Consider the following 26408-nt stretch of genomic DNA (forward strand, 5'->3'; position numbering starts at 1 on the left):
TTCAAGAAGTTTCCAGGGACTGTTCCCAGAGCAGAGCAATGACCAAACCAGTTGAAACTAGTTAGTGTAAGGAGCCCAGGCGCCTTCAGAAGGGGAGTTTTGGAAAAGCCATCATTTTTACAGCACAAGCGATGACTCACACGCCCAGCAGCCACGGATTCTGAGCACGCGGCTAATCACGGAAAGCCAGAGAACTGCCTCTGGAAAGGGTTTAGCTCATTCCTGGTATGTTATAAAAAGCCTTGAACGACCTGGCATCTTGTGTCCTAGAAGCACATGAAGACCTTGTTTCTGAGCCTGGAGTGAGGACTATCCCAGGCATCGGGTGATTTGGTTTGGCCCGTGAGGGGGAACCACTGGGTCAGGGACTGCCCTGCTAGATTTGATGCTATGGGTGACCCCATCTCGGGTAACCGCAAGGGGGCCAACCCCAGACCCCGTTAAACCAGGGGACATTCCGGACTGCAGCCCCTCTCCCCAATATGGTGTTCCATGAGCACCGAGCAGTCGATCTGCTGCAGGCAGCCATGGCAGGAGCACAGCCCTCGATAACCCCCGCCCAGAGTCCCTGCAAATTAAATTCTGGTGAAAAGGGACCCATGCCATTTAGGGAGAACTCTTAGGGCCTCTCTCGGCCTACTCTTAGGGAGAAGCACTTTGACTAGTAAGGGAATTCGTGTTCAAACTGGGTGAACACAAATTGTGTTGGTGAAATAGTAGTTATGGTGCCAGCTCTACGGGCATTTGATAAGGGAGAGCACATTGCTCAACATCTCTTGCTTTGTTCTGTTATGCCTGGTCAGTCCACTCACTCTAGGACAAGAAGTTTTGGGAGCACTAATCCTTTGATTAGCAGGGAGTCTCTTGCCCGCATGCCTGGCTGTCTTCCCCGGGGCCCCTCGGAGGGGATGGACTCCGGCTTCCCTCCCCACCCCTAGCAGAGCTCCCGGCGGTAGAAGACCACCGGAACCTAGCTACAGCCATGCTCGAGACCCTCTCCACACGTTCAGACAGGCCTCACGCATGAAGGTGCCGGCAGAGGAACCCAGGTGTGGGTAATCCCATCAATGGCCAACATCCAGAGACTTAAAAGCGAGCTCCCAGGAGGGATAGCCCAGGTATCTTGTAGCCTACTTCTCCCTCTGGGAGAAACTGGCAAGCTTCTGAGAGTTTCCTGCCCACAGGGGACAGCCTTGCAAGCTTCCCATGGTGTATTCATATGCTAAATCCAGTAACAAGATGGATTTCATTCCCCTGACCCTGAAAGAGCCTCCAGTGCGACATCACTGGGAGGGCTGAGTCGAGAGACTTCTAAGATCTCAGGAAAAGGACCAATTGAGAGGTTACTGAGCCTGCTCGAGAAATGAACAATTAACGGGATTTCGTGATTATGAATCCTTTGATTAGGCTGCTAAATTGGTTTGAGGCTCTTCGTGATCCTGGAGCGAGCAGACGCCACTAGGCTACACTAGCACAAGACAGGGACGAATGGAGACATTAGTGGCCCACTCTCGACCAAATCAGTGAGCAAGGGATGACAGTGATAGTGAATCCCTTGATTGTCTACGCTGCCCTCTTGTAATTCTTGAGATCCATGGAAAGAAATTTAAGGAAATGATTGACTCGGGGGCAGATTATCTCATGTCATCTCTACCCAATACTGGCCCTGTAACTATCTTATAGCCTACTTCTGGGAGAACCTGGCCAACTACCGGAAGTTTCCTGCCTACATGGGAGAGCCTCGCAAGGTCCCCATGGTGTATTAATATGCCCAAACAGTAACAAGCTGGGTCTCATTCCCCTGACCCTGAAAGAGCCTCCAATGCGGCATCGTTGGGAAGGACAAGTAGAGAGAGGCTTCTAAAATCTCAGGGCTAGGACGAATGGAGACATTACTGAGACTGCTCGAGAAATTCGACGATCAACGGGATGATGATGAACGGGGCCTTGCAGGCAGTACCCTATGGTTTGCATGGAGTAGGCATGACACTTTCTTCCCCTGTCCTACAGAGTGGCAGGCGGTTAAAACATACTGGCCCCGAAGGCGTTACCGCCACTTTCCAGCCCTACATAGCCCCCATGCCTCTGAACTTACGGGGACGAGATTGACCTAGACAATGGCAAGTAGAGTTTAGAATTCCCACTCCTCCCCCTAATTCTGAGGACACCCCCACTTTAATAGGGGACACTGCAGTTTTGCAGCCGTCACCTCTCCATTCAGTGGACATGTAGAATGTTATAAACATATTCCCCCACTTGATACACTTGAGTGTATCAGGGAAACTCCTCGTAGGAGGAAAAATTGATGCTTCTTTTCAACAGGTGACAGACCCACCAAGAAACTCCCAGTACATCTCTGGAGCTGATTTCACCTGGCGCCCAATGAGGGGCAATAGGGGACCACCAAATGCCCAGTCCAGTTCACATCGGCCAACGAATTCACGGAAAAAGTGAGTATTTCTGAGGGTCGCCTCTCTTGGCACACATCCTGGTACAGGAATGGCCTGCTTACCCTCCGATTCCTCCACCTCTGTCTACTCCTGGGAATTCCGTTATTTACATCCTATTCTCGATAGTTCTGCTTTTTCTATTTGGATCTTAAGTGAATTTTTTTCTTTTTTTTTTGCTTTTTGGGTCACACCTGGCGATGCACAGGGTTACTCCTGGCTCTGCACTCAGGAATTACTCCTGGCGGTGCTCAGGGGACCATATGGGATGCTGGGAATCGAACCTGGGTTGGCGGGTTTGCCACATGCAAGGCAGACGCCCTACTCACTGTACTATCGCTCTAGCCCCAAGAAGTGAGATTCTTAAGGCGCAAAAAAGACAGGAAGATAGACTCTGACCATCCTGCTCCCCTATCTGAGCCCTCCAGTGCAGAGGCACCTCTGAGACTTTACCCTGTGACTTCTGATATCCCTGATCCCTCTCCCCCGGAACCTAAATCCTTGCCCCCGGAGGACGGGGCTACCCAGGTAGATGAGGCGAGGTGTCAGCCCTCAGCTCCTCGGCCTCCGTCAGGAACACAGCCACCCCCTTATCTGTCCCATGCCACTGCCTTTAACCCCCCATATGACACCAGTGAGGCAGTCCGCCAGCTTGCCCGGGACACCGCCGCCTTATGTGCAGTTCTCCAACAGAAACAGGAATATTTCCAAGTTTTGACTCAAATAAGGCAGCTGGTTCAGGAACTAGTGAGTGCCCCGCAGCCTTCTTCCCTCTTCCAAGAACCTAGTGCAAACTGTCTCCTCAGCCGTGGGTTTTGAAGCTAGAGTGTGGCGGGGCAGCCTTCCCAGTTACCAGGTCCCATTCTCGGGCCCCCAATGACCCTACCTCTGCCACGGCTCCACCTGATGATTCCTCAGACAGAAGTTGAGGAGGCCTATCAGCCTGAGGAAGGGGCACATTCCAAAGAGGAAAATTCCCCTCAGGACATAGCTCCGCAGGCACCCACCCGCCAAAGCTACCTTAGATTAAAATTCGAAGACCTGAAAGATTTAAAGGCCGCTGTCTCTTCTTGCGGCCCCACTGCTCCTTTGACGCTTGGCCTTTAGGACTCCCTTAGTGAGGGATGGCTCACGGCAAACGACTGGTTCTCAGTCGCTAAGGCTGTCCTGAGTAGGGGAGACTATCTCTTGTGGAGAGCAGATTATTTAGAACTATGCCAAAAAAATGGCATGCCGCAACGTCAGAGAAGGAGGCTCTTCCTCATCCTGGATCTTTGCTAAATTTCAGGGCCATGCACCATTCGATTCTAATGAAGTGCAGGCTCGATTTCCCCTAGGGCTACGTGCCCAAATACAAACGGCTGCCCCCTGGGCCTGGAGGGGACTTCCCTCTAAAGGGTCGGTGGTAACATCGACTCCCACACATGAACGAGCCAAGGTTCGTCAGGGAGCTAATGAGCCCTATAGTGACTTCATAGGGCGCCTCACGGAGGCGGCTGAAAAATTTATGGGAAAGGAAGAGACAGATAATGAGCTGATCCGCCACTTGGCCTATGAGAATGCTAATTCCGTCTGCCAGGCCGCACTCCGTCCCTATAAGCGTGGGACGACCCTCTCAGAATGCATCTGGATATGCTCCGATGTCAATCCCACCACCCAAAAATTAGGGCTTGCTAGAGGGGCTGCCTTCAAACAGCTTGCCATTCAACCAGCAAACAGCCAAGACAAGCTGTGCTTTGGCTGTCGGTAGCCTGGACATTTTTCAGTAAACTTTCCCATTAAAAAACCGCAGCCCAGACCTAGAACTCTTTGCCCTGTGTGCAAATGGGGTTTCCACTGGGCGTCAGAGTGCCGCCAGAAGACCAGCCCGCTAAACTTGATACTAGCCAGCCCCAGGGCCCCCAATTTGCTCCCTCTCCCGTGACTGGGGCACCTCAAAATCATGGGCCGCTCAACCCATTGGCGTCCAGCCCCTTGGCAAAGTCATCCCCTACTCAGCCGCATTGGACCTCTGTGCCACCTCCCGCACAATATTAGTTAAAGAACAGGGTCCCCAGATAATGTATGTCAATGCCTGTATCCCTTTTCCATCTGGAACTTTTGGCCTAATTATTGGACGGGGCAATATGCTCGCTCAGGGTGCTCAAGTACTCCCCGGGATTGTAGATGCTGATTTTCAAGGGCAGATTGGAGTAGTAGTAGTTGAATCAATCTCCCCATATTCAGTCTTGGACGCTGGCCCATGGCTAGCACAGCTATTACTCACTCATTCCTATAACAGTACATAGACCACCCCCAGTGTCACACTTTTGCATTTTTTTGCCCAATGCATTCTTGATCACAAGGGCATGATGATTTTAGAAATCAACGGGAAGGAGTGTTTAGCTCTGATCATTGCAAAAAAGAGACTGGCCAAAAGGGTGGCCCCTCACCCCCTCACTGACTCACCTTCAGGGTATAGGTCAATCCCAAAACCCTATGTTAAGCTCATTTCCGCTTGATTGACACACGCACCAAAGAGGGAAAATCCGGGACAGTACGCCCCTATGTTCTGCCCGGGCTCCCAGTCAATCTCTGTGGCAGGGATATTCTTTCACAAATGGACCTTTTACTAACTGACACCAAGAGCCTAGACATGCTCCTCGAAGCAGGTTATTCTCCCGGAAAGGGTCTAGGAAAAAACCTCCAAGGCATGCCTGTGCCACTGGCCCTTGACCCAGTGAAAAATGACCGCACAGGCTTAGGTTTTTTCAATAACTGCCCCTGCTCCTCCTGCACCCCATATGGATAAGATCATGTGGAAGTGCACTGAGCCTGTATGGGTGGACCAGTGGCCCCTTCCCACTGAAAAATTACAGGCCGCCAAGTTGTTAGTGCAGGAACGATTTCAGCTGGAAGCCCCAAGGAAATCAGAGGAGTCAGCCTCAGGACCGAGCTGATGCTGGCTCCTCTTCGTGACTTTACAATTTGTTCGACTCCTGATTGAGCCTCTACAGGACACTACTGGCTCCTGCCGCAGAACATCTCTTCAAACCTCATGGAGACGCAGGATCTCATCAAAACGGGGCCGAATGACTCACCACCTCTGACAGCGCAGGCCACTGCTCACCAGGATGTCGGGCAGTGACTGGACACTTCATAGCAAACAGTGCTCGGGTTCAGGGGTGGGTTGAAAATTAATTTTTTGGTGTGCTTTGCGAGGAGACTAGGATGGACCTCTGAGGACTGGGACTCCGACCCAAAAGGGGAGAGATCAGACTACACTGGGGAGGAGGGAAATAAAACTGAGAAAAGACCAGCCTGGGGCCCTATTCCTCTGTCCCCCGGTCCTTCGTCCGCCCGTCGCCATTGACCGACCTGGGGAGGTGGCTCTTGGCAAATAAATCCTTGCATCCCATGTGCTGTTGCATCTTTTCGTTTTCTGTTGTGGAAACTCAGTGGCCAGGACTGGGCCGGTGGTGGTATCGGGGTGTTCCAATGAGGGAGAAAGTGCCCGGCCCCCGCCCCCACCCCCGGGACAGACCAGACCTGGCTTCGGGAGGAACAGGAGGGTCCGACTTCCTGAGGTGTTGGCCAGAATGTGGCCAGACCCCACCTCGCAGCCAGGAGGTGAGGGTCCCTTTCCCCAGTGGATTTTAGGGCTCTCCCAGTGCTAATGCATCAGGCCCACCTGCTGTTCAGACAAGCTGCAGCCCTGAGCCACGGGCAGGCAAACGCTTCAGAACTAGCGCAGGCTACAGCGACGGGGAAGTGGCCAGAGATGAACCAAAGTCTCAAGTTCCCTGGGGATGGGGGGCGGGGCGTCCCTCTAGAGAGGCAGCCAAGGCTTTACACCCACTCTGGCCACCCCATCCCGTGTCCAGAGACAGATGGTCTGGACAGTTCCACATGGCATCCAGTTCCCTTGGGTCTGGAACAGGACAGAAGCCCCCGTCAACAGGGTCCCTAGGAAGCATTCAGCTCAAGCCATCAATTGGTGCCGAGTCCAGCCTTTCCAAGGGCACCGGTGTGAAGGGACTCTGTCCCCAAACTCAGCGGTGAGGCGCCATCGAGGGCCAGTCCTTCCTGTCGGGGAAACCCCGAGATAGTTGGAGTCTAACAGATATGGGGAGTCCAGAACCATGCTGTGGGGTCAGTATCCAGTCCCTGGTACCTGCCCTAAGTGTACCCCACGACTTTGCTCCAAGGAGTTCCAAGTGCCAGGAACCCACATTCTGCCACGGGGGCTTGGGGGGCAGTCAGCACAGGACTGGGCCCCCCATTATACACTCCTATGAGGTCAGAGGCATTTGTGACTGTCATAGGCAGCAAAGCTCAGGTCACCCCCAAAACTCCTATCTATCCCACCCAAAGCCCAGTACTCAGATCTGTCAGTTCTAAGGTCAGGGCCCCTTTAAGAGAGAAAGCTTGGGGTGCAGTAGTATTGGATCGAGGGCAAGGAGAGGAACTTTTGGGGCCACTTATTCCGGGTACCCCAGTTTCTATAAATCTGGAAGCTCACAGCTCTTTGGCCCTTGCATTCAGGGGGAGCAGCCTCATAGAAGCGCAGAGGAACATCCTACCCCACTACAGAGTCGATCACGAGCAAGAAATCCACTGAATCGCTTGCCCCTCGAGGTACAGGCAGAGCCACTCGCCCCAAGACAAAACGTGCTGAAGTCTGCGATGAACCTGAGCTAGAGGAGACCGGGACACGCGGACCTGCCATCTGATCCAACCCGGCCCCTGGGAGGAACTGGGAGGAACGTACTCTCAGCATCGATCGTGAGAGGACCACAGCGCGCTCTTCTGCACAAGGTGTGAGGAACCTTCACCCAGAAGACACCTGACGAGACCGAGTTCTCAACACACGTGCGCACCCGGATTCCCACTGTGAAAGAGTTCGCACAGATCCAGACGAGACTAACAAAATTGAGAGTAAGCTCGACCGTAACCCGACATTCAGCGAAGACAATTCACGTCCTCTGGGTCAACTGACCCTTTCTGCATTCGTCTCTAACATTGGCACCGCGAGAACGCGTTGGCCTGCGATCGGCACTCAAGCCTGCAGCCCCTCCAACTGCATCCAGTGATTCACGGCACATGGAACCGAAGGATGATTCCTTGGGTCTAGGTGCCTTTCTGGAGGGCAAATACAACCATGAACTTGAAGAAACTAAAGGAAGAAAAGCACAAAGAGCACCTGCAAGCCCCCATCTCAGCGGCTGGGACAGCTTCTGGGACAGGGACCAAGCCAGTCAGGATTCAGGCCCCTAAGACCCAGCCAAGCTTTTACAAAAGACTTGTTTTAATTGAATCAATACAAAACTTTTTAGAAAATGAGAAGCACACTCCACGGATTGCGATGCAAGTTGCCAAGAAGGCGCCTATAAGCTTTCTGGAAAACTTGACAGAGAGGATAGGAGTTTTGGGCCAAACCTGGTGGTGCCAGGGAGAAGACCAGGGTCAATGGTGTGCAAGGCCAGTGCCCTTTTCACTGCACCTTGTCCTCCTGCCCTGGTTCCTCCTTGTTCTGAAGTGCAGGGCTGGAGTGTGGTTGGCCAGTGAGGGATTCCAAGGGACAACCAGGGCGGGGATGGTCCTCACATAGCTGAGCCCCCCAGAACCTGCTGACAACTGTCCAATACAGCTGACCCAGGACCACCCCCCACCTTGCCCAGTCAGCTCACCTTGGGGCCTACTCACAGACCATCCCCCCCTTTCAAATGCAGAGACAGCCCTGGGCTCGGGGGCCACCTGCAGGAGCCCTTAAGGACCATATGTCAGGGATTGAACCTGGGCCTCTTGCCCTGAAACGCACTTGCCCATTAGGCCATTGTCTGGTCCCCAGAGGGGACACTTGGATGGCCCTTGTAGCCCCTTGTAGCTGTGGGAGGGATAAAGGGACAAACACTGAGCCTCCCAGTCAAGGATCAGTCAAGTCCTGAAACTTAGCATCCTAAAAGTGTGGGCATCCTCAGGGCATTTTCTATCATGGGCCGGCCAGGTGCCTCCCATGGGCACAGGTGACCTCCCTACCCCCAGCTCACGTAGGCAGCACTCCCGGCTCCTGCTGTGTTCAGTGGGAGAGGGCTGGTTTGCAGGCAGAAGTCAGGCTCATCTAGGGAGAACGGGCACCATGAGACCCAAAGCAGCTCACCGGAGAGACCAGCAACATCAAGGTACAGGGGAAGCTCCCATCCCATCCCCTTCCAAAGACAAGAACCAAGTCAGATGATGATCTGCAACCCTAGACGCTCCCGAAGCACCCCCAGACGTCCCACAGACGCTCCTTGACCCGAAACTGTCATAGACAGTAGCTTGAGATCTGGGAGTCTCGGCTTAAGAGCCCAGGTTAGGGGGGCGACCCCACGCACAGCCTTCCATGTGTTTTCCTGCGAGCCCACTTTACAGGCAGGTGAGAGTGATGAAGCAAAGGTTTTCCTGATTCTGCCCCTTTCCCTCACACAGAGCGGGACACCCTGGGAACAGCTCCCCAGGTCTCCCCACAACGACCAGGCACCCCGCTGGGGTCCGTGTCCCAGTCTGAGCCCTGGGAGAATATTCAAGCAAGGGTCCAAGGCGAACTCTGGGGTTTTTTTGGGGATGTGATGTGAGGGGCAGACCTAGTGACGCTTGCAATTACTCCTGGCTTTGCCCTGCAGCATAGCACCTCAGGGTGCACTAGGGACCCCGTGAGACTGGAATCGCCAGCCCTACCTGCTTGCTTTGTTTTCTTTCATATTTTTATATGTGAAAATACACTGTTGCGAAGACTTAAGTGTGTGAAGCAGGTGAGAAGGCTTTCTATTTCTCTCAAGCCCCAGAAAAACACTAGGAAAATTAGTAACATTCAGCCCTGATGAGTCCAGTCCCTAAGGTCAGAACAAACCCTTCCAAAAAATTAGTTTTGCTTGCACAAGATTGCAACCCCTGGTCAAAAGTGCAGTTGATCAAGAAAGCACCCCAGTCGAAAGTGGTTCGTTTCCCTAATCCCTTGTGAGAGGGAGTTGCTGAGGATTACACAGGCCTTGGCCCGGTAATGATTACTGCCGCAATCCCGAGAGGCTACTTCGAACAGGGTCCCCGAGGTCGAGGGAGAAGGGCAACAGGTTAAGGGCTGGACAAGCAATGCTCATGCAGCGTCTTTATTGAACAAGCCACAGACACGTATGTCTCTAGAAGGAAGCGTACATTGGAAACATATCCAGAAATGTTCAGGATACATAAGTTTAGAATGTACTGGGCTTCTAGATATCAATGATGGTTTCTAATAAACCAGCCTTCAGACATGTCCCCAGGACAAGGACATTACTAGTAACTAGCACAGGCTCCCAACACGGGGACACTGGGACCCATGTGTGCCAGGGTTTGAGCAGAGGGCCTTCGTACTGGGCTCTCAATGGCAAAGGCAGGCAGGGCTGGTGTGATTCACGGGGATGAGGCAGGGGTGACCTGAGATTCTCACAGGGATGCCCTTACTGCTGGCAGCACCAAGCCCAGGCGGAGGGGCTCCTCACATCTGTGTATGTGAGCCCCACCATTCACAGGGACCCCAAGATTAGCACTGCCCCAGGGTACGGCTGGAGCCATAGGGAAAGCGAGGAGTGAGGGGGTCTGAGCTGTCTGCCCAGGCGTTGTTGGTTGGCTATTAAGCCCCTTTATCTTCCCATTCAAGCAAATCAGTGAACGGGACGACAGGTGACAGCTTTTTCCCACATGAGGCTCATGGGTGCCAGTTAAAGCCCCCCCAGGCCTGGCTCTTGCCCCAAGGAAAAGCAGAGAATGCACCTGAGGTGAATTCATGGGCGGGCTTGCAGGCACGTGGACGGGGCCACAGGAGAAGCAAATCAAGCCGTACTGAAGGGTTCACTCCCCTCCCCCCTCTGGGCTAAGGAAGGGGAAGATTCGGAGAGAGGCTGCCCTACGTACTCAGGTCAGAAGGGACCTGGGGCATGACGAGGGACCAAGCCAGAAGCTTTAACCGGGAGAGGAAAAGGAAGTTCCCCCCGCACTGAGGGAGTCTCGGGACCAGGCTGTGTGGTTGACAGCTTGGCTCAAGCTTCTTTCTGGCTCAGCCTCCCAGGAAGATTCACTTTCTGAGACTAACCATCTTTTTTCCCTCCTCCCCAACACCTAACAAAGATGTGCTCATTGTATGTGGCGCTTCTTAAAGCTGGTCTGAACCCTCACAGTGATTCACTAATAAAAGAAAAATACAAGAAAATGAGTTGAGGTTATCAATAAATTGAGAAAATAAATGGAGATTTATGTCAAAAGAAAAAGCTGGTCTGACCTCACATCCCGCTTCTCAATTCGGAACCGGGAAGCTAGATTTGGCGCCCTGGCTGGCATGACACGGCAATTGCCCACAGCGCCAGTCTCCCAGGGAACTCTGGCTCGACCTGCCCACCCCCGTTTTCCCCAGGCTAGAATGGATGCCCCTCAGAGGTGAGGCCGCAAGAAACGCATCCGGTCAGAGTCTCAGCTTGCAGTGACCAGAACCCCGTGGTCCTTGCACAGGAGAATTCTGGAGAGATTTGAGCCCCGTCCCCAGCATGCTCTTCCAGGTGGGCGCTTTGGGGGCCACGCACCCTGAGAACATGGTAGCCAGTGGCGGACAGTCAGGGCTAAGAGCCCCCTCCCTCTGGGGGACGTGGGCTTAGAGCAGGATGCCCCTGGGTCACAGCCACCGTCTGCGGTCAGGGCCCCTGCCCTGTGCTGGCTGGCACAGACCCACGGGGAGCCCCCAAGGGGACTCGGATCCTCGCGGCGGCGGTTTTCCAGAAAGCGGAGACCCAGGAAGGTTCTTTTTAGAAGCCCAGAGGAAGAGACAAAGATTCTGAGAGCAGCCTTCCCAGCCCTCCGCCCCCTTTTCTTTTTTCCCCCCTCTTCCGAGAGCAGAGAAACCTTGCAGGGGTGCGGGAATCAAGTGATCCACCCCCGGACGGGGCCGGATTACCCTCACCCCCAACCTTCCCCTTTCTTCCCAAGCAGCTTCATGGCAACACTTTCTTCTTCCAGGAAGCCACCAAGCATCACCATGACCACATTTGTTTAAAGTATAGAACCCCCCGCAGGAGAGAGAAAGCCCGACCAGCTCCCACCCACTCCGAATATTAAGGTTCCGCAGAAAGCATCTTCCCAGCCCCTCCCGCAAGGGGATAAGGGACCGCAGAGAATGAACGGAGATGAGGCTGGAAGGCGCCTTTTAAACCTTCTCGGGTGCGGCGCTCACTGCCCATTGGCTGTTGATCCTCACAGCCCATTGGCTGCTGCTGCTGAGCTCTCTTCCCATTGGCTGGCTGCTTTCCTCCAACTATGACTTTCTCCGGGGCCCGGAAACCATCGCTCCTGCAGCTTTCACCCCAGGTGCAGCTGCTAAGCCGCAAGACCACCCGCTCCTCATGCGTGCCGCTGGCCCCGTGCGACTACCAACAACGCTTCTTTGGACTGTCAGGTGTTCCGGTTCTGCCAATAAGCAGCCCTTCTCGTTAGCAAAGACACGTGCCTTCTAGAGCAGAAACGGCCTCCCAACAGAATCAAAGACAAGATTCTGCGCAGGTGGAGAAGGGGAAAGTGGGCGACTTCTGTGATTTCTGCGGCACCCCCAGACCCGGGCACAATGAGCACTGTCGTACCTTGTTCTCTTTCCTGCCCCCCCACCATTCCCCTGACCCCCACCTCCACCCCCACCATCTACTGAATGTGCATAAGAATTAAGATTTTCAGAACTAAGAATTTTCAGAATTAGGATATTCAAATCCTCCTTCGAACATTTGCAGTTGAGTTCACACTCTGTGGGCCCAAATGCCAGCTCTCTGCAGTGGCTGGCTGTAAAGTTTGAGTAAGTAAACATCCCCTCTGCCGCCCACCTCACACTGAGGTTACTGCTGGTCACCAGGGAGTGTTGGATTAAGTTGATAGCTCCCTGAAGTCGGAGGGAGTAAGTGACCAGCACCCACTTGGGGTGCAGAGGCTGTAATTAGCCATAAAAGAAGTGCTGATCTGCTTAGCCATGACATTTTGCCTTTGGATGGAGCTACTGGGGGCAGGCAGGAGGGGTCACATCCAGTGAAATAAGTCAGAGGGAGAAGGACAAATGCACAAATGCTGATGGATCTCACTCAGACGTGGTATGTGAAGAAATAAGGCAAAGGGACAATGTCCAGTGAAAAACCCTTGAACACTGCTAACGCCTATTACCAGCAGGGTGGGGAAGGTGTGTGGCTTAAAGTGACACCAGGACAGTGGTGAAGTGTCTTGGGCACTTTGGTGCTGATGAAGATGCAAGGACTTTGTACATCCAAAGCATAAACGTTAGCACGATTGCAAAATCAATGATAATTTTGTGTATGTGTGTTGGGTATTTTATTTTTATTTATTTATTTATTTGAATCACTGTGAGATAGAGCATTACAAAGTTCTTTGGGTTTCAGTCGTACAATATTCCAAACCCATCCCTCCCCCAGTGTAATATCCCAGTACCAATGTCCCCGGTTTCCTACCCCCTCCCAACTTGCCCCTACTTAGCCTGCCTCTATCGCAAACCTCTCTCTCTGTCTCTCTTTCTCTCTCTGTCTCTCTCTGTCTCTCTCTCTCTCTCTCAGCATTATATTTTGCAATACAGATGCTGAAAGCTTTTCAGCCTCTCAATGCCAGTCTTCAGTGTGTTAGGGCTGAGGGGATAGTCCAGGGGGTTGAGGAGCATGCCTTGCACGTGCCCACCTCTAGCTCAATCCCCGGCACCACATAGCTCCCAGAGGCTTGCAGGAGCCCCCTCCCCCCCCAGTAAAAATGTCATGACCCTGATGGTCCCTGGCACCCCAGGGTCTTGGAGCATCGTATTCCCGGGCCGTTGTGTTGAACCACTGATCTGGTTGAGCCGAAATCACCAGGAGTGGCCTCTGGATCCCCTGAGCACTGTTTGGGAGCCCTCCCCTTCTGTTTTTGTGTTAATTACAATAAGAGGGAGGAAAGAAACAGAGCACTACTTAGGTTTGATCTAGAAGGTGGCTGGGGCACTGAGTCAGTGCTCAGGAATACCCCCGGGGCCCAGCTTTGCCTTCAGGGGGAACCCTGCCTGCACCCCACTCTACAGGAGACGGAAAGGTGGCGGTTAGGCTGTTGAGGGCTGTGCAGGGCGGGTGGGGGATTCGAACTTGGATCTCCTTGGTTGCAGCACCCAAGCTCCTGCTCTTCCAACACTGTGCTTGTGTTTATTCTTTTTTTAAAAATAAATATAGGAGCACTGCTATGTATTCCACTATTGATTAAGCTGGTTGAATTGTGCATGAACTCCACATTATTTTTTTTTATCCAGAATGTTAATTTTATTTTATTATTATTATCCGCCCCCCTTTTTTATTGATTCACTGTGGGATACAGTTACAAAGCTTTCGTGTTTGAGCACAGACTGGGGAAGGGTTGGAATGGGAGGTGGGGGGTAGAGGGGAATACTGGGGATTTTGGTGGTGGAAAATGTGCACTGGTGAAGGGATGGGTGTTTGATGATTGTATGATCGTGTTTATTCTTTAGACTCAACAGGAGCCCAGGACCTGCAAAGGCTCCTCGGGGCCAGCGGCCGGCGTGGCCCCAGGCCGACTTTCCCTATTTATAACCTCCTGATTGCGGCCGCTTTGATCCCAGCCGCCCGGCCAGCCTATTTCTAGACTGAAGAGGCAGCAGGGAGCAGTTCCGGAGCTTCTGCTTGGGGCTCCTTGCCCTGAGGCTCTTCCAGATCCTTCTCCGTGTCCGTCAGCAGGAAGGGCGTCCTTCCGTTGCTCTGATTGGTAGAAACGATTCCGTGTCACCCACCCTGGGGCAGTGTCAAGGCGGGCAGGACAGGCTCCTTCTCACAGGGGCCACTTGCAGTGGGCTTCCGGCTGGGGACGGAGGACTTGGGTCTGTTCCCTGCCATGGTTCGGGTGACCCATGCATGTCTGCTGCGTGGCAGGAGCGTGGCAGGCTTTGGCAATGCCAGGGAAGGCGTGTGTGAATGCCCACATGCACACTCAGGGTGACGGGCCGTTCTGAGCGTTTGGCTTTGGCCTAAGACAGACGAAGATGGGGACTCAGGCTTCCTCTGGGTTGCCCTCGGGTTAGCCCGGCTTGAGCCCCGAAAGTTCTGCATCCGAGGAAAATTCTTAGGCCGGCCGAGACCACTGCATGCCCAGCAGACTGCTCGGGGTCTCACCAGAGCCGGGCCTGGCGGAGCCCCTCTGCTTCCTGGTTCCCCCGTGCCCTGCGCTGTGAGCAGGAGAGCCGCCTCCCGGGGTGGCAGTGGGGACTGGGAGAAACGGTCCACTGGGAATGAGCACAGTGCTCAGGGAGTCCCCAGCTGGGGGAGGGTGCTCTTAGAGTCCCCTCATCCCCGCAGCTGCCTCTGGGTCTTGCAGATGCTCCCAGCTGCCTCACACCCGCTCCTGACCAGCCCCAGGTGTGGCTCTGCTCTGCCCTGCACCCTCCCCCACACACACTTCCTGCACTCATGCCAAGGAAGTCACCTTCTGCAAGGGGACATGCAGATGGATGGGACGAAGAGGCCCTACAGCAGCGTCTATGAAACCTGGATCCCACTGGGGAAGAAATGGAGGCTACAGAAGGGAACAGCTGAGGCCAGACAGCCCCTGGGCCCCTTCCTAGGACAGCAGTGACTGGTCACGGACATCATCCCCACACGCAGTGGACGCAAGTAGAAAAAGTTTATTGAAAAGCAGAAAAGGAACTCCCCAGGTAGAGAGGCACTTAGTATAGGACCACGTTTAGACACATGAATAATTTTATCCTCCTGTGTCACCTCTGTATAATAATTCTGTTTCCTACTCAGTTATACAATGTTGATTTTTTTTTGCTTTTTGGGTCACACCTGGCAATGCACAGGGGTCAGTCCTGGCTCATGCACTCAGGAATTACTCCTGGCGGTGCTTGGGGGACCATATGGGATGTTGGGATTCGAACCCGGGTCGGACACGTGCAAGGCAAACACCCTACCCGCTGTGCTATCACTCCAGCCCCTGATTTTTTTAAGAAAGTAATTCCTTGTACTGCTCAGTGAGAACTGAACGTGTTAACTTTTTTTTTTTTTCCTATTTGGGTCACACTTGGCAATGCACAGGGGTTACTCCTGTCTCTGCACTCAGGAATTATCCCTGGCAGTGCTCAGGGGACCATATGGGATGCTGGGAATTGAACCTGGGTCGGCCGCGTGCAAGGCAAACGCCCTCCCCGCTGTGCTGTCGCTCCAGCCCTGAATGTGTTAACTTTTAATGGAAAATATTACTACATTGTCATCTCGGAGTCAGTGTTCAGCCATCAGTCTTTGGCCATCTGGACGGGAACCTCTAGACAGAGAATTCCTGTCCTTTATCAGGAAGGATATGTTTGTCATGCTCTTTGTTCAAAATTATAATTGTTGGACCAGGGAAGATGAGTCAAAAGACTACATACCTGGAACAGTTCTCAGCCTCCCTAGAACCACTGGGAGACCCTGCCCCCACCATGTGATTGCCCATATGTAACAATCATGAATATTAGTTTTTAAAGGATTGTAACATACTTTCATGTCTCTGACATCTGCAGGGATGAGGGAACTCTAAGAGCACCCTCCCCCAGCTGGGGACTCCCTGAGCACTGTCCTCATTCCCCGTGGACCGTTTCTCCCAGTCCCCACAGCCACTCCGGGAGGCGGCTCTCCTGCTCACAGCGCAGGGCACGGGGGAACCAGGAAGCAGAGGGGCTCCGCCAGGCCCGGCTCTGGCGAGGCCCCGAGCAGTCGGCCGGGCATGCAGCAGTCTCGGCCGGCCTAAGGATTTTCCTCGGATGCAGAACTTTCGGGGCTCAAGCCGGGCTAACCCACGGGCAACCCAGAGGAAGCCTGAGTCCCCATCTTCGTCTGTCTTAGACCAAAGCCACATGCTCAGAACAGCCCGCCACCCTGAGTGTGCATGCGGGCATTCACACACGCCTTCCCTGGCATTGCCAAAGCCTGCCACGCTCCTGTCACGCAGCAGACACGCTTGGGTCACCAAAGCCATGGCAGGGAACAGACCCAAGTCCTCTGTCCCCAGCCGGAAGCCCACGGGCGAGTGGCCCCTGTGAGAAGGAGCGCCTGTCCTGCCCGCCTTGACACTGCCCCGGGTGGGTGACACGGAATCGTTTCTACCAATCAGAGCAATGGAAGATGGAAGGACGCCCTTCCTGCTGATGGACACGGAGAAGGATCCGGAAGAACCTCAGGGCAAGGAGCCCCAAGCAGAAGCTCCGGAACTGCTCCCTGCTGCCTCTTCAGTCTAGAAATAGGCTGGCCGGGCGGCCGGGATCAAAGCAGCCGCAATCAGGAGGTTATAAATAAGGAAGGTCGGCCTGGGGCCACGCCGGCCGCTGGCCCCGAGGAGCCTTTGCGGGTCCTGGGCTCCGGCTGAGCTGAAAGAATGAACACGATCATACACTGGGAACATGTTGAGACTCTTCCGGGACTTGGGCACGGGAGGAGCTAAGAACATCTTGCCCCTAACATTCTCCTCAACTGTCCTTCTCCAAAACTAGAGAATAGAATTAAGTCTCCCATGCACCCAGACTTCAGTGGGGATCTTAGTCCCCTCCTTCGATGCCATGTAGACTCTTCTCTTACCGTTCCAAATCCTGGTCTCTAGAGTCCCTTCATCCGGGAACCAGGGGGTTATTTCATAAGCTACTTTAAGGTGGGCCCGGAGTTGGTCTCGGGAAATGCCATCTTCCAGGTTCCCTGTCCTGCAGGAGTGATGCTGAATCAAATCCATAAATGCTTGGTCTGTTCTGTCTGGCTCGAGATACACTGGCCGAGCCCGGGGAGGCCCAGGTTCTGCCCGTCCTAGTGAACGCTACAATCAGAGTTCCAGCCGGGAGTCCCGCGTCTTCTGCCCCAATACTCTCCGTTTTCATGGCAGCTTGTGAGTGTTTTATAGGAAATTCTTTAAAATTATTTCATCCCAGGCACCAGGTTTCTTCAGCGATACACACTCCAGGGTATTTGTCTCCATGCAATTGTTAGAAATAAGAACTTTAGTTTTTGTCTCTTTTTGGTAGCATAGAAGGAAAATGACCAGCGAGTCCTTCAGCCATACGTGAGAAAAGGGAAGGAGAGACCTGGATCATGCTGGGTGCTGGTTCTGATGCGCCTTTCTGAGGTGTGGCTGCAGATGTGTTCAACCACACTCAGGTCACGGCAATGATTAGTATGAGAAATCTTTGTTTTATATATGTTTTTATTTATTTTTTATTAAATCACCGTGAGATAGTCACAAAACTTTCTTGTTTGAGTTTCAGTCATACAATGATGGAACACCCATCCCTCCACCAGTGCACATTCTCCACCACCCATGTCCCCAGTGTACCCCCCCACCCCAACCCTCCCCCTGCCTCCATGGCAGATAGTTTCCCCCATACTCTCTCTCTCCTTTGGGGCATTATGGTTTGCAATACAGATACTGAGAGGTCGTCATGTTTGGTCCTTTATTTACCTTCAGCACACGTCTCCCATCCCAAACAATCCCTCCAACCATCATTGACTTAGTGATCCCCTCTCTATTCCAGCTGCCAGATGATATGTTTTTAGATGATACAAAGAAAAATACTCAGTGGATATTAAAATGATTCAAAATTTATTTATTTCTTTTACCACAGGTCAATTTTCTCCCCCCACACCCCACAAAGATACAAAACATATTCGATTAGGATGGTAACTCAGAGCTGGACTTTACAATTCAGAGTTCCTGTTCCCCGTGGAGATGAGGGGACGTGACAGGTCTTACTAGTAATGTTCTAGCAGAAATCAGATGTATTGACGGCAGCTTATCTGTAGTCCATCAGTCCTTTGAATACATACATGCAGGAAAGCATGAGTGTCCAACTGCCTGCACCTGAACATATACAGCTACCATGGACACTACAAAGGAAGGAAAATTATGTGTATTCCCAGGTTCATTTACTGGGATTTTCATGCACCTTTGTAAAAAACTAAAGAACGCCGAGGGGCGAGTGCACTCGAGGGCTCTCCGGGCGGCTCTGTCTCACCGCCCGCGTCCGGTGCCCCAGAACCGCTGTGTGTGCCGTCGGTCAAGGGCAGGCGACGGAAGGAAGAAGGAAGAAGGCCAAACTGGTTGCTCGATCCGTTTATTTCATTCTCTCTCTCCGCTTCTCTCCCGCTCTCCTGGATCTCTCCCTGTGGATCTGCCCCGTGGATCTGGCCCCATGGATCTGGCCCCGTGGATCTGGCCCCGTGGATCTGGCCCCCCAACCCACTCTCACAACCTAGTTAAATCTCCACAGCATCAGGGGGTTGGGGCATACACGTAGGTGTGGTCACCATCAATAGGGTAAGGTCCTTTCCCTTAGGGGATGCTTCTCCTAGGACTTAATTCTCTTTCAGCAGGAGGATCCACCCAAGGGCGGAGTCCCATGAATGTGTTTCTCTTCTCCTCAGCCAGCAAACATATAAGAATTCATAATATTAATTATTTTGTATGGACACAATAAGAGATGCATTAAAGCTTATGGAATTGCTCTCCTGGGGCCATCTCAATCTCAGACTACAGTGCTCAGGCCAGATCAGTCTTTCCTATCCCTGGCAGGGTCCCAGTCTCATAATTACTATTTAATTATTCCAATGATCATGACAGCATTTGTCTATGATCAAGTTCTTAACTTATAGTTAAGAATTAGGCACTTTGGCCAGGCCCATCTCGATGCCAGGGTAGCACATAACTCACCGCTTGCCCTGGATCCTTCCTGTACCACGTCGGGGACCCTACTTTGGGGTGCTAGGAACTGAGGGCAACTGAGGCTTAAGTGGAGAAAGCAGAGGCCCGGGAGGGAATAATATTCGAGGCCAATTAATTCCCAAGTTATAAAAACACAATATTGTCTTCTTGTGTCTATACAAAACAGACATAGCTTTAAAGTAAATTATTCAAAAGGCACAAGAAGAGGAGAAAGGCAATATTAACTTATATAATTATATATTATATAATTATTATTATATAATAATAACTTATATAACTTATATAATATATAACTTATATAATTGCTATTGCGGCCGCGCGGTTTTGGGTTTCTAATATTTTAGCTCAGTTCACAGTCAAAATGCATGGCTGCAAGCATCTGCTCTGGTGCCAAAATGGGTTAGGAGACCTCAGGATCACAGTCAATAGGCGCGGAGGGTCCGTTTCTCGTGCCGCGGCTCCCGGTTCATCTCTGGGCGGAAGGCGCGCCAGGAACCTTAATAGACTTATTTTTAGGGCCTCCCAAGTGCACACACGGAGGTTGGGGTTGCTTCAGCTGATAATTACTCCACCTTGCTCAGTGCTAGGACACGACAGACAGTGTGGTCCCATCAAGCTCTGTATACTGCTGGGACAAGCAGGCCGGTACCTAGCAATGCTGGGAGGCCAGGAGGAGGGGACCCAGGTCAGGTCCACCCAAGGCACACACCCTAGTCCTGTGTGGTCTGGAGGCTGGTCCCTAGCCCAGAGACTTTACATTATACACCTTGTCCTTAAAAATTCTTACTTAAAGATTTTTATTGTGGTCCAGGAATAAGCACTTCTAAAAGTCTTTGCATAACCATTACATATGGAGAAACAATTTTAGAGAAATAATAGCCTGCATGAACCCAATAGTCATAAATATTTTATTTATTTATTTTTTATTAATTCACCATTGGGTACAGTAACAAAAATCTCACGTTTGAACTTTGATCATACGGTCAGACACCCACCCCTTCACCAGTGCATGCTTCCCACCGCCCAAATCCCCAGAATTCCCGCCCACCCATTCCACACCTCCCCCTGCCTGCGTGGCAGACAATTTGCAAAATATTCTTTCTCTACTTCAGTTTCCGTCAATATTTCAAGACCAGTCCTACCACCCCTCCTACCTGCTGAAAATGCAACGCTAGACAATGTGTTTTGTATTGCTCGTTACAGATACGATATAATGTCGCACGGCCCCGAGGAATTCTAAGATTTTCATAACCAGGGTCTGAAGAAATCGCTGCGGCAGGTTGCTGGGGTCCGACATTCGTCTGTGTCTCTGGGTTGTGGCCACCTGGGAGCTTCAGTAGACGGGGGGCAGATGTGACATCATCTCAGCGTCCCATCAGGGTTGGGGGGAAGGAGTTTTTTTCTTTTGGGGTCACATCCAGCGATGCACAGGGTTTACTCCTGGATCATGCACTCAGGAATTACCCCTGGCAGTGCTCGGGGACTCTATGAGTTCTGGGAATCGAACCCGGGTCGGCTGCTTATTCCTGGACCACAATAAAATCTTTAAGTCAGAATTTCTAAGGACAAGGTGTATAATGTAAAGTCTCTGGGCTAGGGACCAGCCTTCGGACCACACAGGGACTAGGGTGTGTGCCTTGGGTGGACCTGACCTGGGTCCCCTCCTCCTGGCCTCCCAGCATTGCCAGGTACCGGCCTGCTTGTCCCAGCAGTATACAGAGCTTGATGGGACCACACTGTCTGTCGTGTCCTAGCACAGGGCAAGGTGGAGTAATTATCAGCTGAAGCAACCCCAACCTCCGTGTGCGCACTTGGGAGGCCCTAAAAATAAGTCTATTAAAACTTCTTGATTTGTATGTGTATCTAGAGTTACTATTTTTCTAGGCATCTTCCATTTTTGTTAAAAATTGCTGTAAAACCAAATATAATCATACTTTATTAAAAATTATTTCAAAGCAAAAAAAAAAATAAAAGACTAACCTGGCCTGAGGACTGTGGTCTGAGACATCCAGAGAGATGATCCCAGGAAGAGCCAAACTTGAAGCTTAGTATATCCCTTACTGTGTTCGTACAAAAGTGACTAGAGGGGCTGGAGTGAGAGTACAGTAGGTAGGGTGTTTGCCTTGCACGGGCTGACCCGGGTTCTATTTCCAGCATCCGCTAAGGTTCCCTGAGCACCACCAGGGGTAATTCCTGAGTGCAGAGCTAGGAGTAACCCTGTTTATGGACGGGTGTGACCAAAAAAGCCAAAAAACCAAAAAGACTAGAAATATTAGAAATTGACTATGATTGTTTAAATGGATTAGCTGAGGAAAGGAGAAAGCCACACACCCCGGAGGAAACCCCACCCTTGAGTGGGTCTCCTAGTAATCTGAAAGGCTGAACCTTCCGATGAGATTTTGTCTTTGGGTTGATCTCCCAGAACTTCCCCTGAAGGCGTGGCCTTGTCTCCGTTATGCTAATGCTCAGCCCGACCCTAGGTGAGCCCCACCCTTCCCGAGTGATATAAAACTGTGCTGGAAGGGGCAGAGGAGGGACTTTGAGACTTGGACTCCAAGGACTTAGAAGACAGAGAGAAGACGGTGACTAGGAATAGGATGGCTACGACCAGAGGACCTTGGGGTCTACGAGGACACTAGGATGATGGACCTGTGACGACTGGGACCACGACCAAGACTACAACCAGAACTGCAACTGCACGGTGAGGGGAGAGGTAAGACTCCACTGGGGAGGAGAGAAATCACCTGACAGCCCAAGCCTGGGGCCCTGTTCCTCGATTCCCCATCCTTCATCCACCCGCCCAGCCCTGACCGGTCTGGGAGACGGTTCTCCAGCACCGGACGCTTGAGTCCTGCACGTGCCAAGAAATGGCGCGCCAACAACATCGTGGCAGGAGGCTCTTCCTCATCCTGAATCTTTGCTAAATTTCAGGGCCATGCAACTTTCGATTCTAATGTGGTGCAGGCTCAGTTTCCCCTAGGGCTCCTTACCCAAATACAAAAGGCTGCCCTCTGGGCCTGGAGGGGACTTCCCTCTAAAGGGTCGGTAGGGAGGGGCGCGAGCTTTCCCGATGGCGGTGGCTGGGGGGCTGACCGGCCGGCAGAGGTGAAGGCCCTTACAAAGTCCAAGAGCTTTAAAATCTCGCCCCCTCTCCGCCCCTCCCAGCCCCGGCAGCCCAGCAGAAATTTTGTTCTTTTTTTTTTTTTTTTTTTGGTTTTTGGGTCACACCCGGCGATGCACAGGGGTTACTCCTGGCCTGGCTCTTTCACTCAGGAGTTACCCCTGGCGGTGCTCAGGGGACCATATGGGATGCTGGGATTAGAACCTGGGTCGGCCGCGTGCAAGGCAAACGCCCTACCCGCTGTGCTATCGCTCCAGCCCCTTCTTTTTTTTTTTTAATAGGCAAGTAAACCACACAAATTATCAACATGGGACGGAGATCTACATCATCCACCAAGAGTGGAAAGTTTATGAATCCTACAGACCAAGCCCGGAAAGAAGCCCGGAAGAGAGAATTAAAGAAGAACAAGAAGCAACGCATGATGGTACGAGCTGCAGTTTTGAAGATGAAAGATCCTAAACAAATTCTCCGGGACATGGAGACATGGGATGAAATGGAATTTAACCCAGTACAACCACCACGGTTAAACGAGAAGGTGCTGAAAGATAAACGTCAAAAACTGCGTGAAACCTTCGAACGTATTCTACGGCTCTATGAAAAAGAGAATCCAGATATATACAAAGAACTAAGAAAGTTGGAAGTAGAATATGAACAGAAAAGGGCTCAACTTAGCCAGTATTTTGCTGCTGTCAAGAACGCCCAGCACGTGGAAGTGGAGAGTATTCCTTTGCCAGATATACCACATGCTCCTTCCACCATCCTGATCCAGGACATTCCCCTTCCTGGTGCCCAGCCACCCTCCATCCTTAAGAAGACTCCAGCCTGCGGACCTCCATCTCGGGCGGTGTCTATACTTCCTCTTCTTGGACACGGTGCTCCACGCTTGCCTCCTGGCAGAAAGCCTCCCGGGCCTCCTCCCGGGCCTCCACCTCCTCAAGTCTTACAGATGTATGGCCGGAAGGTCGGCTTGGCCCTAGCCCTTCCTCCTCGGAGGCGAGATGAAGACATGCTGTGTAGCCCTGAACTGGCTCAGCGGGGTCCTGATGATGACGTCTCCCGCACCAGTGAAGATGACGGCTATCCTGAGGACATGGGTCAAGAGAAGCACAACGACAGTACTGACGACAGTGACACTGACCGATCAGATGGAGAAAGGGAAGGCGATGACTTGGGGCACCGGGATGATAAGGAGAGAGACACCAATGAAGAAAAAAAACGGTTGAGTGGACGGTTTGCAGATATGCCTGGAAAGTCAAGGAAGAGAAAGAAGAGTATGAAGGAGCTGACTCCTCTCCAAGCCACGATGCTTCGAATGGCAGGTCAGGAAATCCCTGAGGAGGGCCGTGAAGTAGAGGAGTTTTCAGAGGAGGAGGAGGAGAAGGAGGAGGAGGAGGATTCTGACGCAGAAAAGCCATCGCAGAAACAGCACAAGGAGGGCTCTCTCTCTGACGGCACATCTGGTGCTTCCCAGCAGCAAGCGCCCTCTCGGTCTGTTCCTCCTCAGATACAGGCATCTCCCATGCCAGGACCACCTCCTCTGGGACCACCACCTGGGCCACCCACAGGCCTTCCTCCTGGACCACCTCCAGGAGCTCCTCCATTCTTGAGGCCACCCGGAATGCCAGGACTTCGAGGGCCTTTCCCCCAACTTTCACCTCCAGGACCACCACCAGGCTCACCCCCCGGCCCTCCCCCAGGTCCACCTGAGGGTCTGCCTCCAGGCCCCCCTCCTCGGGGACCTCCACCAAGGCTACCTCCCCCTGCACCTCCAGGGATCCCTCCGCCTCATCCTGGGATGATGCGCCCCCCTTTGGTGCCTCCACTCGGACCTGCCCCGCCTGGGCTCTTCCCACCGGCTCCCTTGCCGAACCCAGGAGTTCTGAGCGCGCCTCCCAACTTGATCCAGCGACCCAAGGCGGATGACACGAGCGCAGCCACCATTGAGAAGAAAGCGACAGCAACCATCAGTGCCAAGCCACAGATCACCAACCCCAAGGCCGAGATTCCTCGGTTTGTGCCCACCGCACTGAGGGTCCGTCGGGAGAATCAAGGGGCTACCGAAGCTCCCCAAAGGAAGTCAGAGGATGATTCTGCTGTGCCTCTTGCCAAAGCAGCCCCTAAATCTGGCCCATCTCTTCCTGTCTCAGTACAAACTAAGGATGATGTTTATGAAGCGTTCATGAGGGAGATGGACAGGCTGCTGTGACAGCGGCTGGGCCAGCGCGGGATCTGTTCACATCAGTGGCTGGTGGAGAAAGAGGCTCTGAGTAAATGCAGGCAAAGAGCTACTTTCACTTGTCAGGGTATTTTCTCATTTCAGTTCAAGAAATATCCTAAAGTTTAGCATTGTTCACAGTTTCCTCCAGACTCAGATTAGATGGGTTGTTGAAGCAGTACTGCTAACATCCGTGCCCGTTCAGACCAACATTTTCATCCCTTTTCAGTTCTTTCCCTTTACAAATCTTTGGAAATTTGTGACCGGGGATCTTCGTTACTTGTTTTGATTCTCTTCTGATGTGCTAAGGGCACTGGAGCAGAGATTTCTGGGGGAGGGGGGAAAGCAGTTTACTGCACCCCATCTTGACTTTTGTGTTTGAGTTATTCTTAATATTGTAAATATTTTGTAATATTGTAGTGAAAAGGATTGCAATGTCATTTCCTAATACAAAGCAAAATATGTGGGAAAAAATGTACAATTCTTTGATTAAAATTATTTCCCACTGAAAAAAAAAAATAAATAAATAAAGTGTTGGTAGTAACATCCCTAGCCAAGGTTCATCAGGGAGCTAATGAGCCCTACAGTGATTTCATAGGGCGCCTCACGGAGGCGGCTGAAAAACTTATGGGAAATGAAGAGACGGATAATGAGCTGATCCCCCACTTGGCCTATGAGAATGCTAATCCCATCTGCCAGGCCACACTCTGTCCCTATAATCGTGGGAAGACCCTCTCAGAATACATCCGGCTATGCTCCGATGTCGATCCCACCACCCAAAAATTAGGGCTTGCTAGAGGGGCTGCCTTCAAACAGCTTGCCATTCAACCAGCAAACAGCCAGGACAAGCTGTGCTTTGGCTGTCGGCAGCCTGGACATTTTTTAAAAAACTGTCCCAATAAAAAACCGAGGCCCAGACCTAGATCTCTTTGACGCCCAGTGGAAACCCCGTTTGCACACAGGGCAGAGTGCCTCCAGAAGGTCAGGCGGGGAAACTGGATACAGGGCCAGCCCCAGGGCCCCCAATTTGCTCCCTCTCCCATGACTGGGGCACCTCAAAATCATGGGCTGCTCAACCTATCGGCGTCCAATCCCTTTGCAAAGCCATCCATACTCAGCCGCATTGGACCTCTCTGCCAACTCCCGCACAATATTAGTTACAGAACAGGGTCCCCAGATAATGTATGTCAATGCCTGTGGCCCTTTGCCGTCTGGAACTTTGGGCCTAATTATTGGACAGGGCAATATGCTCGCTCAGGGTGCTTGAGTACTCCCCGGGATTGTAGATGCTGATTTTCAAGGGCAGATTGGAGTAGTAGTTGAATCAATCTCCCCATTTTCAGTCTTGGACGCTGGCGCGCGGCTAGCATAGCTACTACTCATTCCTATAACAGCAGAGGAAGAACCACCCCCAGTGTCAGACACTTTTGCACTGTTGCTGGGGATTGAGCTTGAGGTGGGCACGTGCAAGGCATGCTCCTCAACCCCCTGGACTATTCCCTCAGCCCTAACACACTGAAGACTGGCATTGAGAGGCTGAAAAGCTTTCGGCATCTGTATTGCAAAATATAATGCCCAGTGAGAGAAAGAGAGAGAGAGAGAGAGAGAGAGAGAGAGAGAGAGAGAGAGAGAGAGAGAGGTTTGCCATAGAGGCAGGCTAAGTAGGGGCAAGTTGGGAGGGGGTAGGAAACCGGGGACATTGGTACTGGGATATTACACTGGGGGAGGGATGGGTTTGGAATATTGTACGACTGAAACTCAAAGAACTTTGTAATGCTCTATCTCACAGTGATTCAAATAAATAAATAAAAATAAAATACCCAACACACATACACAAAATTATCATTGATTTTGCAATCATGCTAACGTTTATGTTTTGGATATA

The 26408-nt window shown here is 52.1% G+C and overlaps 1 protein-coding gene across 1 annotated transcript; it reads left to right on the top strand.

The window, feature by feature from the left end:
* The first annotated feature begins 22578 nt into the window (after positions 1-22578).
* On the top strand, positions 22579-24514 carry LOC101538904 (WW domain-binding protein 11-like). Its single transcript, XM_055147291.1, has one exon. The coding sequence runs from the start codon at positions 22616-22618 to the stop codon at positions 24512-24514; it is 1899 nt and encodes a 632-aa protein (XP_055003266.1). The 5' UTR covers positions 22579-22615.
* Positions 24515-26408: the final 1894 nt, after the last annotated feature.

Source organism: Sorex araneus, chromosome 9 (genome assembly GCF_027595985.1).
Source record: "Sorex araneus isolate mSorAra2 chromosome 9, mSorAra2.pri, whole genome shotgun sequence".
Classification (NCBI taxonomy): Eukaryota; Metazoa; Chordata; class Mammalia; order Eulipotyphla; family Soricidae; genus Sorex; species Sorex araneus.